This window comes from Apodemus sylvaticus, chromosome 1, assembly GCF_947179515.1.
Source record: "Apodemus sylvaticus chromosome 1, mApoSyl1.1, whole genome shotgun sequence".
In the NCBI taxonomy this organism is placed as follows: domain Eukaryota; kingdom Metazoa; phylum Chordata; class Mammalia; order Rodentia; family Muridae; genus Apodemus; species Apodemus sylvaticus.
This window is the reverse complement of record NC_067472.1, coordinates 39,463,589-39,482,130: the sequence shown is the minus strand read 5'-3', so window position 1 is coordinate 39,482,130 and position 18,542 is coordinate 39,463,589. Positions and strand designations below refer to the sequence as shown.

Here is an 18,542-nt window from a genome sequence, read left to right as displayed (position 1 = left end):
CCATTAGCTCAAGGAATCTTTCTCACCAGGACATACAAATGGAATGAGAGGTTCTTTCCCAGAAATGCTACTGGATAGACATAAATCATCATTGAGTGCCATACAGTTGAATGGACTGGCTGTAAAGAAACCATTGAAATACTTGGAACTAATATTCGTATGTGTTGTGTCAGATGGCTGAAAACTAAGCCATGGAAGTGGCTGTCCTTGATGTCACTGCAAATTGCAATCATTGCTATAATTAAATCTCTGAATTTGAACCTCATGTGCCAAATACTGTGTCTGATCCCAAATCTTTGTCAATTCTGAACGGTTATAATGTTTTATCCTGTTCTCACATATGAGTCTCAAGTTGGGGAGCAGGAGTGTGGCTCAGTGGGTAAGAGAACATGCTAGAAAAGCTTGAGGACCAGAGTTCAAACCCCAGATCCACACAAAAAGCCAGTTATGGCCACATGTGCCTGTAATCCAGTGTCAGGAAGGGTAGGCAGAGACTGGAGACTCACTGGCCACGAGACCAACTCCAGATTCAGTGAGAGATCATGTATCAGAAGAATAAAGGGGAAAGTGATACAGCAGAATACATACCTAATACTCTCCTCTGGCCTCTGCATGCCCATGTGTACATACATGAACATGCATCGCATGTTCACCACACGTGCACAAAAAGGAAAAAACAAAGAAAAATCCAATTTCCCCACATTGTACAACTAACCTTGTCTTACAACAATTTTGAAGGATTAAAGCCTGTGCTTTGTCCTGTTATAGACTCTCATGACATGCACGCCTTTCTGATGAGAGGGACTCCTCAGACAAGAGTATCCAGGAAGGTCCTAGTTAACTTTAATGGCTGCCAAGTAGCTCCTGAGCACTGTATTAGGTGTCAGATGTGACTGCATAAGAAAGGACCATAGCTCAATTTATGACTAAAGAAAGCAGTTCTCAGAGGAGTTAAAACAACCTCCCCAGGAGTCCACAAACTCGTCTTGGAACTCACTCTCGTATCTGAGTCTTCCAAGGCTGAGAAGCCTTCACTCTTAGGCTCTCCAGCCATCTCTGTGACATCCTGTGGCTTGCTACCCAGACAGGGTGTGTCTTCCTGTTCTCAGATTCTGCTGGTTTTACAGCATTTGATCCTCGTCACTCATACAGCTAATGTTGTGATGAACAACAGAGACTTCCATGTTTATGAAGATCTCCAGCAGCTTAGAGATGTGGGCCATTGCAGACCAGGTCTACCTCAAATCCTTCTCTTAGCCCACTGGATTGCAGAGAAAGGCACTGTGCCCAGGTGTTACTATAAAATTGATAACAGTAGTAATTCTGATCTTACGGGGTTTTAAATGGAGGAACCAATGCCAATGCTTTGATATGGGTAAAGATATTCCTACCCTAACTGGACTCCAGGCACTTCAGATGACTTACAACTTGAATGCACCTCCTTTTTAGATATATGATTGACTTTTATCCAATTTATCTTTGACTGGAGAGTCACTAGCACAGATATAGACAGAATTGGAATCTGTATGGAAGAAAGTAATAGAATTGAGACAGAAGGCCTTCCCAAACACCACTCAGTATCCCTTTCAAAACTTAATGTGTATTCTACTGCCTACCTTGCTCAGAAGGTCTAGGTTATAAAAGAAAAGAAAGCTCAAAACATACCCCCCAAAGCCTTCCATTTTCAGCAGAAGAAATACACAGTTTATACTACTATAGTGCAAACTCACACATGCCTTTATATGTCTGGAGTGTTGGGCTTACATTCTTTGGTTCTGTGAGCTCTCAGGTACCATGAGGATCTGCTCCCCATCTACAAAATGGCCTAAAGAGCCCAGCTGTTCTCTGTTCTCTCCCACTACAGGCAATGTTGGGGCGAAACAATGGGGAGTCATCCAGAAAGAAAGATGAAGAAGAAGTCCAAAGCAGGCACCGTCTAATCCCTGTGGGCCGAAAAATCTATGAGTTCTACAACGCACCCATCGTGAAGTTCTGGTTCTACACTGTAAGCACTTTTCCATCTCCCTTTCCAAATGGCTAACCACAGGAACGGGTGTCCCTGGCTCGGGCACCTGGGTGGTTTTCACTGAGCAGCATTTAAGTGTCACATGTGCAGGAGTGCAAGTTCTGGGACCATGGTTTTCCAGTCACTTCCCAAAATTTGTGGACTTTGGTGGGCAGCTTCCATGGGCTGCCTTTCTCCTTGCCACAGATAGTAAAGGGACTGACAGAGGTGAGGCGTCATAGAAACAGATGTGAAACGTGTATGGGTTTAGTTCGACATGAAAACAGATGTCTGTTTTCAGAACGCTCTCCTCTGTCGAGATCTAGGACAGCAGTGTGGCTATTACAGGTGCCCATCCTGGGCTTCAGGGGAACATTTGATGGGTCAGGCTGAAGCACAGTGTAAATGCAGCACTTCTAGGGACAGACAGTGTCTGTAAGTCACAACTTCCCATCCGTCACACTTTCTCACTCAGATGCAATTAAACAGCATGCAGCTCAAAGCAAGAAAACCTCCAGTACAGGCAAGCATCCTCCAGGAGCCACGCCCTACCCACACTTCCTGCCTGCAAAGCCTAGGGCTGTCCCTGAAGTGGCATCTGATGTAGAAAGAGACAGAGTTGGATTTTCTTTCTCCTTTCCAATGACATTTTCCAGTAGTTCTCAACCTTCCTAATGCTATGACCCTTTAATATGGTTCCTCACATTGTGGTGCACCCCCCACCATAAATTAATGTTGTTGCTACTTCATTAACTGCAGTTTTGCTACTGGTGTGAATTGTGATGTAAAAATCTGATATTCCCGATGGGGTCGTGACCCACAGGTTAAGAACCGCTGGCCTGACCATCTGTAATTCTGTCCAGCCCACTCGAGTGACATAGATAAAGGACAATGTGTCTGTATTTTTAGGCTCTCTCACGGCCAGCTGCAGAGCAGTCATTAGAATTAACAACAGGATAATCTAGGTCTGAGCACAAGAAATCTCAAATGACCGTGTAAGCTGCTTCCTATGCAATCCAGTATGCCAATATTTAACACCGCCTTGAAAGACTTTACGTCCTCAGCAATGGTGATGGTTTAGCTAGGATAAATCTTTGTCATGCAGCAGCATCCCTGGTCTGCGCCCACCAGCACACTCTGTCCTTTAAGGAGGACAGCCAAAATGTTTCCAGGCATTTGTGAGATTAAAAACTATCACTGGCTAAAAGCCACTGCTTTAAAGGATGATCTTAACAGTATGAGAGAATACAAAAGCCCCACATGATACATGCATATTCATTTTTAGTAAAATAAAACTTCAAATGCATGGACTTTGTGAAATAATCTCCACCACAGAATAACATACGTTCAAAAACCCAGTTTACATTTTTTACAGCACAGCAGAGCTGTGACGGCATATATGTCCACCTGCGTCTCTCTGTGCCAGGTGACACCAAACAAGTTACTTTCCCATTCTCTCTATCCCTTCTATAAGATAGGGATAATAATACCACCTACTCTATGAAGATTAATTTATTATAACACACTTAATAGTCACTGGACCAGTAATTACAATGTGGGAGTAACTAGTGTTATTCCTAAACTAGTCACATTTCAGAGAGGTAATCAATGCCAGAGACATCTGTCCACTCAACACCAGAAGCATCACTTATTGAGCAGCTACTAAGTTTAAGCAAGGTTCCAGATGCTTCCCAAATGATCTCCCTGAGGCTGAAAATGACTTCATCAGTTTAACATCTGTACCTCCTTTTCCTGCCCACATCTACCCTTTTCCTTCTATTCTTCTGATTCAGTTGACACAACCAAAAATGGATTCAAAAACTATAGCCAGAAAGAAACTCTGCTCTTACAGTCTACAAACTGTAGCTCATATTTTTTTTCCTCCTTTTTTTATTTCATTTATTCTATAATCCATGCCTCAAATCCAGTGCCTGAAGCATGCTAGACAAGTGTTATACCACTGAGCTACCACCCCAGCCTAGTTTTGCTTGTTTGTTTTGTTTTTAACCTTTTAAAAAAACTGAAATAGCTCTAAAAATAATAGAATAGTCTGTGAAATATGAATTTCAATTTTCAGTGTTTATTATATCTGGCCACACGTGTGCTACAACAACAACAAAAAAAGCTAATTATGAGCACACACACACACAAACAAACAAGCAAACCCTCTTGACCTACACAACCACCCTGAGGCCTTTTGCAAATGCTAGCAGATTCCTGGTCCAAAGCATAGGCGAAACTGACGGGAGGAATTGTGTAAAGAATTAAGCATCTCTTGAATGAAGACTGCCCCCACTTAGCCTTCCAAGCCATCTGCCTTGGCTTCTCCATTGGTGTTCAACAGTCCCACTGTTTTAGCTCCTTGATCCTCATGGTCCCCACCAACTCGACTCAGACAATTTTCAGCCCTGTTGCTTTTGCCTCACACACACACACACCCTGGCCACTTCCATGGCAAGATCACTGGAATCACACATGACACTTTTGGTTTGGCGGTTTGTTTGGTTTGGTTTGGTTTGGTTTGGTTTGGTTTGGTTTGGTTTGGTTTGGTTTGGTTTGGTTTGGTTTGGTTTGGTTTGGTTTGGTTTGGTTTGGTTTGGTTTGGTTTTAAGCCAGGGTCTCACTCAGGTTTTGCTCAAACTCCTGCTTCTTGCCTCAGCCTCTCCCAGAAGCCCTAGCAGGTTAGGTGACATCACACGAGATGTCATGCATGAGCTGAAATTTAAACCCAAGTTACTCTGCCCACCTTCCTCCCTCCAAATACCTTGGTCCTGAGTACAAAAATCGCCCCCTTTCCACAGACTTACATTCTAAAATGCACAAGTTCTGAAAAAATGAGTTCATATGTCACTAGGTGAACATGTGACAAGTGACAAGAGGAGACAATGCCTTGGAATATTTTGCACTAAACCTCACAAAATGCTAAAACAACAACAACAAGAACAACAAAAAACAGGGCACATAACTAGATTCACTCTACCTCGAAGCAACAGAATTTTCTTTATTCAATAAAAAGAAAGAAGCGGCCAGAAGGATAGAAGCAATTCCAAGCCAAAGGGAGCAGAGGCTATTAGACAGATTCACCCAGTGACTTCCCTACTTCATGTCTTGTAACTATGCATTCAGGTGCAGAGTGGACATCCGTGTGTTCTCGATTGTAGCTTGAACCCACGTGGACCCAGTCACACTTGGAACCAATGTGTAAAGAACGCCTCTTTGATGAGAAAGCCTCATGACTCACTAGTGATTCTGACGTTAATGTAACTGTGGTTGTGGAGATATAAAAATTAAATCACCCTGGTGGAGAAGGCACTCAGCTAACCCTCAGCAGCTACAATGCTCCGTCAAGGTCTGATTGTTCCAGATGTGACATTGTTTACTTCAGATGAAGGAAGGGCTGAGGTAGAGTGCTTGCCTACTGTGCACAACTTATGACACTGAAAGGAAAAAAAAAAGGAAAAAGAGAGAAAGAAAGAAAGAAAGAAAGAAAGAAAGAAAGAAAGAAAGAAAGAAAGAAAGAAAGAAAGAAAGAAAGAAAGAAAGAAAGAAAGAAAGAAAGAAAGAAAGAAAATAAATTCTGGAAGGGAATTCTGTGCCACAGTTTTACCTGGACATGTGTCAACAATATAATGGGGGGTATAAGGGGTACCTTTGAATCACATTAAAAGTCTATTCAAATTATAAAATAAAAGAAAGAGCCCATTGGTAGATAAGACAACATCTCTCTGGTCCCACATCTTCTAGCCAGGCAGGCTGTGGCTTCTGCCACATAACTTGCCTTTACAGCCCCAAGGTCACCCAATGTCTTCAGCTCCTCAAATCCTCAGTCCTCCTGCCCACAGTCAGTCCTGTACTTGGCCACATGACGCACTAAGGAATACAGACTGTAATCAGCTCGCTCTGGGTTCCCACTCACAGCTCCTGAGGCCATCAGGGCCGGGCTCATCTGGGAGCATGGCCTACAGAAGGTTCCAGTCATCTGCCATTCCCCTTGGGGTAAATTGTCTCATGCAAGAGCGCCACCAATTCTTTCCTTCCCACGTTGACATCACTGAATCCTTCAGGCACAGACTCCAAGCCTTGGCCCTGAGGAGTGTTGTCCACATCTAGCATTTCAGCTGGTCACATAAGGACTCAAACTCCAGATGCTGGAGCCTCAGGAGGATTTGATCCACTCTGGTACACAACAAGCCACACACCCCAGGCCTTCCCATAAACTGCTTTATTTTCTCTTGTTTTATTTCAAAGAAGCAGAAAGCAAGCTCAGATATATTCCAACCAGACAGGGTAGGGCAGGATGACAGCACAGTGGAGAACAGGTAAAATCCTCCCTAAGAAGCTGACAGCTGCAGGTCAAAAACACCAGGAAGATATTATAAACTCAGGAGAGACCAGAAGTGGAGCCTTGAGAGTAAATCTAGGCTGCTGACGCTATAGTTTTGCCAACTTATAAGTACTATATGTGTCTTCCTTTCTGGTGGGCATTAATCTACCTGGCAACTACCAGGGAAAAATAAGTATATATTTTTAATGTTTTAAAAATAATTTTTCAGCTGGGCGTGGTGGCGCATGCCTGTAATCCCAGCACGTGGGAGGCAGAGGCAGGTGGATTTCTGTGTTCGAGGCCAGCCTGGTCTACAGAGTGAGTTCCAGGACTGCCAGGGCTACACAAAGAAACCCTGTCTCAAAAAACCAAAATAATAATAATAATAATAATTTTTCAATAATAATTTAAAAATAAATAGCATTTTAAAATAAGTGTCACCCTAGCATGGAAAGCCAAGTCTATACATAAGCAAGAAGATCCCTGATAGGCCGGGTTCTTTTCTAAGTCAGAACACCAGAACACAAACACACACACACACATGCACACACACATGCACATACACATACATGAACATACACACAGATAAACACACATACACACAAATACACACATATGCACATACATACAGGTACACACACATGAATACATACACATGAACATACACACACACACACACACACACAAACCAACAGCTGGTTGGCTCACAAATTCATACACGGTGACAAAGCTACAAGGTTGGGCCCCAGAGGCAACATATATGCCCACAGATAAGGGTCAAAACTAACTTCGCAAATTAAATTGTTTTAACTATGATAACCTTTTTTAAACTTATGTGGGCAGAGATGGCTGAGCAGGGAAAGATTCTTGCCATCAGCCCAGTGGCCTGTGTTCAATCCTCAGAACTCACATGGTGGATGGAGAGAAGCAGCTTCTGCAAACTGTCCTCGCACCCCCACAGGAATGTACACAGACAATAAACATTCTTTGATACTTAAACTCTAGATCTCATTTGTCACAGTCCCCTGCCTATTGCCCTGGCTCTGTGCTGCCACAGCGCAGTGGTCTCGCCCGGCCCCATCCCAGGCCTCTGCACTTAGACTGCTGTATTGTGTCTCCTTGCAGCTGGCCTACATTGGATACCTGATGCTCTTCAATTACATCGTGTTAGTGAAGATGGAGCGCTGGCCTTCCACTCAGGAATGGATTGTCATCTCCTACATTTTCACTCTGGGAATAGAGAAGATGAGAGAGGTAACGATTTCGTAAATGGAAACGGGAGATTGGCTCATCATATCTGAGGAGGGAGAGACAAAAGGGACGCTTGGGGTCCAAATTAGGCCCCAGTCTGTGTTCTGGGCTGCTGCCGAGGGCTGCTGCTTTCCTCTTTGTCAAACCTAGAAAGGTTTCCTAGGGGCATTAAGTCGATTTCCTGCTCACATGCCTTTTTCCCAAGACATCGTCCAGTGGGCTTCCGTATCATTTACACCTCTGTCTTGTCATCCCTGTGTCATCCCTGTGAAGTTTTGCTATTCTTAACTCCCATTCCCTTGGGGTCTCCTTGGACATTGTCCACCAATCCAGTGTCACCTCTCCAAATGTGTCTCGGCAACTTGCCGCCAAGTGCAGTTCCCTGAGTTCAATGCCCAGAACCCACATGGTGAGCAGAGAGAAACAACTTCTCTGCCTGCATCCTTTTATTCAGTTTATTCTTGATGTCTATCATGCCCGTGTTGGGCGTACGCCAGCCTCCCACCCCTAGGGAACGCCACAGAGCTGGGACACACAGTTGTGGTATTTCAGGTTGAGGATGTAGCAGCCTCTCTCCCCACCTGCCTCCAGATAGCCTAAGAAATGGACACCCCTATATCATGTGTTTGAAGTCAAAACAAACCACATGGATAGTACATCTTATTCAGTGCTAAAAAAAAAAAAAATTAAATTAAATTAAAAAAAATGAGCTATGAGGCTATGGGAAAACATAGGTGTGTATTACAACGAGAAAAAAATCTGAACAGCATACAGTCTGTATGATTCCAGACATGAAATTCTGGGGAAACTTCTGGGGTAGCACTATGGAACCAGTAAGATAGGTGGTTGCTGGTGGTAGGGCTTTGGAATGATGGTAGGTGAAGCCCAGAGCTTCTAAGAGCACAAAAATACTTTGGATGCCTCTCTGGTCATGGATTCAAATCATTCCACATAGGTTCAGACTCATAGAATATTCCCTACCAACAGTGAACCCTGATGTGAACTGCAGTCTCTGAGTGATAATACGTCAACATCAATCCACCAATTAAGCACCCTTGTAGGGATCCACATTTACCATGCCAAGGGCTTTCTGCAAACTTAAAACTGCTCCAAACACTTAAGTTTAAAACAAGGGAAGAAAAGAAAAGAAACAAGAAAAAAGAAAAAGAAAAGCTAACCCTAGCAGCTCTTTAGATTCCAAGAGCTTCTAAAAAAAAAAAAAAAAAAAAAAACTGTGGTCAAGAAACAGTCCACAAGAGGGAGCAGCAATCCTGCTCAGTGCTCTCCACAAACTCCAACTTCACCAGAGAAAACCTGCAGGGAAGGCAGGCTTGCAAGGTGAAGTGACTCCTCTGCGTGTTCCCTGAAACTGCAGTGAGTGGGCGGGGCCTTTTCAGTGGAAAAGCATCCTGTCAAGTCTGTGTTTCTGGGAGCTCCAGAATAATCCTGGTTGCTTCTTTACAGTGGGTGGGTACCCAAGGGGGCAGGGCCAGTTTTTAAAACCCACAAGCCCACCTTCATCACCCAGACAGCTTCACAGATTCTCACCCTATTGAATTTCACCTCTGGAATGTTTTCCAAAGAAGGAAGATACGGTATCTATTAAATTTCACACACACACTTTGCATCCAGCACCTTTCTCTGGAACTGCTTGGGTGCTATTTTCATTCTAATTAGCATTCCCCCATCCCGGAAGTTTGAAAATAGTATATAAGTCTCATTTGATTAGAGAGTGGATTCAATGACTAGAGGCCTAAGGCAGGGAGATGTCTTGTGTTGCTGCAGCCAATTCTGTGCACTAGATTCTGCCATTCACAGGGCCTTCCGTTTCCTGAGCAGTACCATGGACTTGTAAGCTGAAAAACAGTAATCAATTTGCCTGGGACTTTGTGTAGCTCTGAGAACTGAGCCTGCTCCCCGCTAGGGGCCCTGCCGCTGTGTGGTGCCAGCTGGCGTTCGGGAGACTTAATACCCAACCACAGATTCCTTCCCCATCACAAGCAGAGGAGGGAAAGACTGGAGTGTGGAGACTGGACGCTGTCCAGGACTAGGCTGGAAGAAGACAGGGAGCAGCCTGTACTCCTTGGACTGTTCTATAGTAGCTGCCAAGTGGGCAGGCTGCCAGCAACCTCCAGGCCTGGCTAACCATTTCTTATGGAGCTGTGTGTCACAGGCCGGCAGGCAGGCAGGGTGGGGCTTCCGATGCTGGGTCAGGACTGGGTCAGCTGAAGAGTGCCTGTCTCTGAGGAAGCTCTGGGAAGTGAGGTTGTGGCCATTTGTTGTGCCTGACCTTTTTCTCTGCAACTGGTGAGGTCGCCTTTCCCCCCCTCCCCCCAATGCCCTTACCTTGAACTTTGTAAGGAAAGGCTCAACTATGGAATGGATGACAACTCCCACAAGCACTGGCCTTCCTGCCTCCTCATGGTTGGTACACAAGCCCTTGAGAACTCAGACGCAAGATCCTGGAAGGATGGAAAAGTTTGCATGCTTCCGTGCCTCCCAAGCAAACACGAGGAAGGCTGTGGTTTCATGTGCTGCCTTCCCATTCTCTTTAGCACATACTTCTGCATGTAGTCACCACAGTCGGCCACAGGAGTCCCTTAATACTATGGAACTGTTTACAGCAAGCCTTAGTAGACATTATCTCACCCAGTTCTCCCACAAGTCTGTGAGGTCAGTGGCAACCATGATCACATCCATCCCCGTTTCCAGGTCTGGGAAACAAGATTGAGCAATTGTTTGCTATGCCACAACTAGTAAAGTGAACTAGGTCTGGAACCTCTTGGGTCATCGGAAACTCACTTCCCTTTCCACTCTCCCATGATGCTCCACTGCAGTGGTTCCCAACCTGTGGGTTTTGTCCCCTTTGGGGTTAGAACAACCTTTTCACAGAGGTCACCTAAGTCCATCAAAAAATGCAGAACTTTGTGTGATGATTCATAACAATAGCAAGAATGCAGATATGAAGTAGCAACAAAAATTATTTTATGGTTGAGAGGGTCACCACAACATGAAGAACTGTATTAAAGGGTCAGAGCACTAGGAAGGGTGAGAATCATTGAACTACAGGGTCCCAGGATTCCAAGGCCAGTGTTAAGGGATGACTTAGCAGTGATGGAACAAAAGAGGAACTCAACCATGTACTCCTGGTTCACACCAACTCTCTCTTTCTCTATCTATCTAGCTAGATAGCTTAAGAAATGGAGTATAATTTACCTGTAATGAAAGGAACCCACGTTGGGATGCTGCTTGATGATTCTTGCTTACACATACAACTCTAATCACCAACCACATCCTGGTTTAGGTCTTTAAAGAGCACACTGCGTGTTGCTCAGAAAATAGGTAGGTGGTAGGCTGGTGGCCATAGTGATGACAGGGAGGCCATTAGGAAACAGGTGCCACCATGTGCCTGATCTAATAGGACTCAGAATTCAGTGGCAACCATGGGGGTGGAAAGAAGCCATTCATGGGGTTGTACTTGCAGGTGGCAAGACTTGGTGATGCAAGAGAGGAATGGGGGGTGTCCTGTAGGAGTGCCCCATATCACTCAGTTCTAAAGAGCTATTTACTGAGATGAAGATTTTGTAGCTTTGCAATGTGTTGGAAATACATATTGTTGTAGCAAAAGCCTGCAGTGCCTCAGAATTGCCAGACAATCTCAAGGATCAAACCTGTTGTTTGCATCTGCTTCTAGACTGTGCACATCTGGAGGGTCTAAAGCTTAGCTCAACTGTGAATTCATAGCATACAGGTATTCAAGAAGCTGGATAGCCTCTTGTGTCAGCTAACAAAGAAAGCACTTTCTAGCTGAGCTGAAATGATAGGATAAGTCGGAGCTAAGGCCTCTCTGCTGCCTCGTAGATCCTAATGTCGGAGCCTGGCAAGCTGCTGCAGAAAGTCAAAGTGTGGCTTCAGGAGTACTGGAACGTCACAGACCTCATCGCCATCCTTCTCTTCTCGGTGGGAATGATCCTTCGTCTTCAAGACCAGCCCTTCAGGAGTGACGGGAGGGTCATCTACTGTGTGAACATCATTTATTGGTATATCCGCTTGCTAGACATCTTCGGCGTGAACAAGTATCTGGGCCCATATGTAATGATGATTGGGAAAATGGTAAGCAAGGTCAATTGGTTCCGTGTTACCCATTCTCGGAGGCAGATCCATCATCACAAACAGAGAAATGTGATGCATTTGGATTTGCTACTGAGGTCTGCATGAGATGGCCCCAGAGCTGTTTTCGTTTTTTAAATTCCTTTTGAGTGTTTTGCGAATTTGACTATAATTGCTATATTAAAAACTAAAGAATTTATTCATCAGCCACCTATTTACTAACTGAGGCATATGGAAAGATCACCTGCTTTATGTCAGGCACGGGCTTAAGAGTCGGCAATGCTGAGCATGGTGCCATAGGCCTTCGGTCACAGCACTCAGGAGGCAAAGGCACATGGACCTCTGAGATCCAGGCCCCTTATCTCCAGAGCTAGTTCTAGGACAGCCAGGGCTGCACCAAGAAAGCCTATCTCCAAAAGAAAGAAAAGTTGGGCAAAAATGCCGTTTTGTGAGATTGGGACAGGAGAGGAAGGAAAGCACTTTACATACAGGGTGAAAGGTGCTCAGGGACACCTACGAAGTGCAGAAGAACCACAGGTCACAATGGCTTCACTCCGAATGCTCACAGAGGCCAAGCTTGGAGGAGGACTTGGTCTCTGTCTTAGTCAGGGTTTCTAGTCCTGCACAAACATCATGACCAAGAAGCAAGTTGGAGAGGAAAAGGTTTATTCAGCTTACACTTCCACATTGCTATTCATCACCAAAGGAAATTGGGACTGGAGCTGAAACAGGTCAGGAAACAAGAGCTGATGCAGAAAGCCATGGATGGATGTTCCTTACTGGCTTTCTTCCCTGGCTTGCTCAGCTTGCTTTCTTATAGAACCCAAGACTACCAGCCCAGAGATGGCACCACCCAAAATGGGTCCTCCCACCCTTGATCACTAATTGAGAAAATGCCTTACAGCTGGATCTCACGGAGGCATTTCTCAAGGAAGGCTCCTTTCTCTGTGATAACTCCAGCTTGTATCAAGTTGATATATAAAACCAATCAGTACAGTCTCCAATAAAGGTGTTAACATATTTTGAAGATAAAAGATGAGTTCTTGAGGTGACTTTCAAAGATGGGTGTGGCTGTGTCACTTAGACTCCCAATACTTGGGAAGCTAAGGATGCCAGATTCCAGGCCACCCAGGACTACTTAGCAAAGCTTGTCTCAAATGCCTTGAAGGTAAAATAAGATCAAATAAAGATCTTTTTAGGGGCTAGAGAGATAGCTCAGTGGTTAAGAGCACTGACTGTTCTTCCAAAGGACCTGAGTTCAAATCCCAGCAACCACATGGTGGCTCACAACCATCCATAATGAGATCTGATGCCCTCTTTTGGGGTGTCTGAAGACAGCTACAGTGTACTTACATATAATAAATAAATAAATCATAAAGGTTATTTTTAGAAGGGGGTTTTGGCCAACAAAGGGAAGATTGAGTTGAGCTGAGGTGGGGAGGTGGGATCTGAATCCAGGGGATTTGTAAATACTAAAGGAAACTATCCAGTAACCCTGGTTCCTGGAAGCAAGGCACTTGCTCCATTAATTCAAGGAAAGGAAAGGAAAGCAAAGCAAAGCAAAAAGAAAAGAAAAGAAAAAGAAAAGAAAAGGGGCTGGAGTGATGGCTCAGGGGTTAAGAGCACTGCTGCTCTTCCAGAAAACCTGGGTTCAGTTCCCAGCACCCACATGATGGCTCACGATCATCTCTAACTGTAGTACTATAAGATCTAATGCCTTCTTCTGGTGTGCATACTTACATGTAGAAAAAATACTACATACATAATAAACAAACAAACAGATGGAAAGAAGAGAGAAAGAGGGGAAGGAAGGGAGGGAGGGAGGGAGGAAGGAAGGAAGGAAGGAAGGAAGGAAGGAAGGAAGGAAGGAAGGAAGGAAGGAAGGAAGGAAGGAAGGAAGGAGAAAGAATCTCAAGGGGGCAGGCTAATGTACTTCCATACAAATGGCTGAGGGCTTCAACATTCTAGACTATACTCAGCTTCCTTAAGACTGAGCTGGCGAACAGAGTGAAGCTGGCGGCAGGGCAGGGGAGGCTGCGGAGTGTATGAGCTCCTTCCCCAGAAACTCCAGGGATATCACCAGAGCCTGATGCCCGCTTCTCTAAGGACAGCCCTGACATATGGAAAGCAGAGCACACCCACCCTGTCAACAGGGTCTCTTTGGTATCATCTCTACTTCAATCCCGCATGCTGCTGAAACTAACGAATAGCATTATAGATACTCCTGTTTGCTGTCACTTAAGATTTACTATAGACATCATTGTTAATTCATTATTTATTAAACATCTGTGTGTGAATGCTGCTGAAATGCATCTTAAGTAACTAAAAAATTTTCCTATTTTTTTATATAAAAAAGCACCAACAAATATACACAATGAGAGGAAAATTTTAAATTCAAAATAAATTCCCTATGCTCTTTGATATTCAGTTCACTGCCTTCTAAGGCAACACTGAACAATAAATGTACTTTGTAGAGCTGTGGTAATTAGGACTGGCACATACTAAACAATAGCTGGCTCTTAGTTGGCTGGTTGGTAAATTATGTCTGTCTTTGTTGTGTTTATATTGTTTTTTTAAAGGACAATGGAGAAAGGGAAGTTTATAAACACTATTGTCCTATATAACCAGCCGCTGTGGACACGAACTTGGAATGAACACACCAACACTGATTAGGGTAAATGACACCAGACATATCCTAGAGAAGAAAAGATTCTGGAGCCTAAGTTACCCAAACTGAATCCAGCTCAATTTATTATTGTTTGAGAAGGGGGTATGAAGATAATTTGTTTATTCTAAACTTATGTCTTCATTTAATAATGGATTTGAGATCTGGGTGAAAACTCTTATGTCTAAAGGCAGACTCTGTGGAACTGGCTGAAGGGAAGAAAGAGATCTATGAATCCCTGTTCTCAACTTACATTTAAAAATGTTTCTATGGATTTCCTGGAGAGGCCAGGCCTTTATGAGATTCTCACAGATTTTTCCAAGAAAAATAAGAGAAAGTTATGAAACTGTAAGAGCTGGGAAATCAGGCCAATTTTCCTCCACCTTGACATTCTTTCTCGTTTTTTGAAAGAGGATCTCACTATGTAACCCACTCTCACTAGTCCCCTGCCTTTGCCTCCTCAGTGCTAGGACCACAAGCTTGCACACTACACCCAGTTGGGACTATGTGGGCCTTTGCAGCAGAATCCCCATCCTATATATTACAGGATTCTTAGTAGCGTGCTCGTGCTCTCTCTCTCTCTCTCTCTCTCTCTCTCTCTCTCTCTCTCTCTCTAACATACACAGAGAGAGAGAGAGAGAGAGTTAGAACAACAAAGATGTCTCCAAACATTAAAACATTACCCTATGTAATGTCCCCTGCAGCACAAAACTGCCCTCTATAAAGAACCCCTATATTAGGAGATTATTAAATTTTATGGTTACCTTATTTTAACAGATAAACTATTCAAAGATCCCAGCCAAGTCAATCATTTTTGAAAGTCTTGGTGGCATTTAACTCTCTGGAGTACCTAAAGTTACATTAATGCAGTGAGATTATCTTAATTTCCGTGTCTATCATTTTAATAATGGCGTCATTACCCCAGTTTTGAGAAGAGTGAAGCCTTAGTGAGGAATGAGCGGGAGGGCTGTGATGGGTCCATCTCTACTTTGTAACTTATGAATGACTTCATTTATTAGTCAGGAATAAGGAGGAAATTGGGAAATTTGGGGGCTTTGGGTTCTTACAGCATGCTTTTAAGATAATTAGTTCAAAAATTGAGTCATCGACCCAAAAGGGAGATAAAAGACACCTTTAGAGTTTATCAGTGAGCCAGACAGACTGCAAGCTGAAGTCTTACTAGATGTGCTATAGATAAAGGCCTCAACTTAACAGGGCCCTCTTTAGTAATCCGCACCCAGGTAGCGTAATGTGCCTTGATGTCTGGAAACCAGGCACAGAATGGTCAGGTGCTCATTCTGAAATGGTTTTCTGTGTTTGCCCCGTGGAAGGAACCAGAGTATCAAATGCCTGACAGCACAGAAGGCCCATTTCTCCTCTGGCAGTCCTGTTGATCTGCAGGTCCAGGATCACTTGAAATCCTGTCTTTATTCCTTCATATTTCATTTCTCAAGGGAATTCTGAAAACCTTGTACTAACTCACTTATATAATAATAGAAACCACAGCAGGAGCTATGTGTTACTGTGCCAGGGACCATGTGGGACACATCTCAGGCATCATTGTTATACCCCATGGAATATATCTTAAAACCCTCATATATCAATTAAATAAACAGACTGTGAAAGAGACGGAGACAAGGTTCAAACTCCTGACTACATCCTGACCTTCCAATAACATGCTAGCATTTACAAGAACATACAGCATAGCTATCACACTTAGTCAAAGGTAATCTCATGATTGTTATTATTATCCTACTTACAGCATTTAAAAACATGATTAAGCAACTTGCCCCAAGCCGCTAAGCTAACTTTCTCTCTTTTTTAATGGTCAGGAAAAACTTTTTTTTTAGTGGATTTTTTTTTTCACATAGCTATTTTTGCTAGCAGTCAAGATCCAGGTTGTCTGACACCTAAGAGCATGAGCTTCATCACCACGGTGGATGTTCCTCTCTGTTGAGCATTCTGAAAGCTATCCCTAAGACTGGGACCAAATCTTAATATTGAACTCACAGGATAGTTTAACTTCGAAAACAAGAGAAATCTGCTTCTCTTCAACTAATGGTGTTCAGATCCTGATACCTTTGTGATGGTGAAGATTTTGAAATAGAGAAAGCTCAGTGTTTTGAAAGAATGTTTTTCCTTTTATTGTGTTGGCCCTGTTGATAGGCATTAGGATCAATCTTTTTTAAAAAAAAAAAATGTTGAAAAATTAAATTGGTGCAATTTCTCTATTTCCTGGCTGAGTTTTCTTGGGTCAGATTAGGTCCTCAGTCTTGTGTGCATATCTAGTCATACGCTACCCAGCTTTTTAATCAGTAGAGGCAAGCATCACATGAAGATTCCTCTGTGCTTCTTCACTGATACAACTTGCTGTAAATAAGTGATCAACACATTTTGTAAAAATAATAAGAAGAAAAAAAGACGAAACACAGACTTGGGTTTCCTACAAACCTGTTTCAACTTGGCCATCTCACCCCCTTAGGGACCTGCAACCACTCACTGGAGGCAAAAAATAACTAATTAGCATTCACCAGTGAGGACAGACATGAAAAGTAAGAATCTTGGAGAAATTTCTGTCTCACTTCAAGGTCATACAATTTTGGAAGTTGTATTGAAAGTTGATTAATTGATCTAAAATATATTGAGGCCCCTGTGTCCTAAGGTACCCAAGAATACCATAATGTTTAGGTTACTGGAACATGTTCCATGGAATATTCTCTTTTAAGCTAGAGATGAGAATAGGTCCATAATAGAGTGGATGGTTAGTATACACTACGTCCTTGGTTCAGTCCCCAGAACAAGAGTAACAATAACCAATAAGACAATTTGGAACCTTCCTAAACACTGATAATTAGCATTTATCATTATCTGTGGGTAGACACTCTTATCCTATAACATCCAAGAGGAGGAAGTCTTTAGTATCAGACCTTTTGATGCAAGGAGTGAAAACCAATCTCTGTAGTTTAAACATTCTATACTGACTTGTAATAGGACAAGGTGTAGCTAGCCATAAAGATTACCCAAAATAATTCAATCACTGCTGGGCAGGGGTAGCTCTCCTCTTATATATCTGCCTCATTCACTGGTGGGAGAACTCAGCCTCTGACATGCTGAATTATTACAAAGAATGAACACTACAAGGAATGAAAGGGAATTTCTCTGTCTACTTTCATTTTAAAGAAATGGTAGAAACACTGGAGGCTGAAACAGGAAGATCACAAAGTTTCCAGCAAGCCCCACCTACCTAGTGAGTTCTAAGATACCTTAGACTCCTGCAGACATCCTGTCTCCAAAGGAAAAAAAAAACAAAACAAAACAAATACAGACTGGTCTGACAATTCTGGTGGCTCTGTCTTGTGTCACATGCCTACCTCACCATGGCGCCATGGAATGAGGTCCCACCACTAGCTGAGCTTAGACAATCCACCCACCTTTGTAGGCAGATGCGTAAGAACTGTCTCTTAAGGAAACAGTGGGTTTGCTGGTTGGAATCACCACTTACTGCAAACTTATCATGTTTCAGTAAGGATAAGATAGGGATTTAGCATGTGAGAAAAACAGATCTCTAATACCACAGCATTGAAACAAGCACAGCTGAGGATAAGGAAAGTGGGGGCAGGGTGAGGGGAGAACATTATGAAAGGATTCAGTCAGGAGCAGTTTAGAAGCACATCACAGAAGGAATCCATCTCATCAACAACAGGCACTGGTTTAGCTCATGAAGCCTCATGTTTTTAAGACCTGTGAAAATACCCTTTATAATAAGATACCCTACCAGAGAAATATAGGAGGAAATGGATGATTCTGTGAGAGCCTGGTCTATGGCAGGGAATCAGGCAATGGGATAGGTTCCCATTTGCCCTCTCCTAAGTCTATTTGTAAGCCCAATTTTCTTGAGTTTTCCAGTGCTGCCTTAGCCTTTCAGAACTAAGAGTAGGAATATACCTACACTAGTTCTTAAAATAGTCCAACTACCCTGATTCTAATTTTTTTCCTAAGAAGAAAGAAACCAAGACAAGAGATTTGCCTTCTCTCAGAACAGTTTTAAAATATGGGTGCTGGCGCCATGTGGAGAACCCAGATCCTGAGGACTAGCACTCCTGTGCCTAGATATGTTCCATAAATATCCATAAAAATGAAGATGCTCCATTGTGTGTGCACTTGTTTAAAAAAATAGCAACTGGCAT

The 18,542-nt window shown here is 43.2% G+C and overlaps 1 protein-coding gene across 1 annotated transcript in view; it reads left to right on the top strand.

Annotated features, from left to right (window-relative positions):
• Trpm3 (transient receptor potential cation channel subfamily M member 3) overlaps positions 1-18,542 on the top strand; it is an 863,316-nt gene that overhangs the window by 778,949 nt on the left and 65,825 nt on the right. Inside the window, 3 exon segments of the mRNA XM_052188302.1 lie at positions 1,865-2,005; positions 7,455-7,583; positions 11,442-11,693. Coding sequence (XP_052044262.1) covers positions 1,865-2,005; positions 7,455-7,583; positions 11,442-11,693 — 522 coding nt within the window.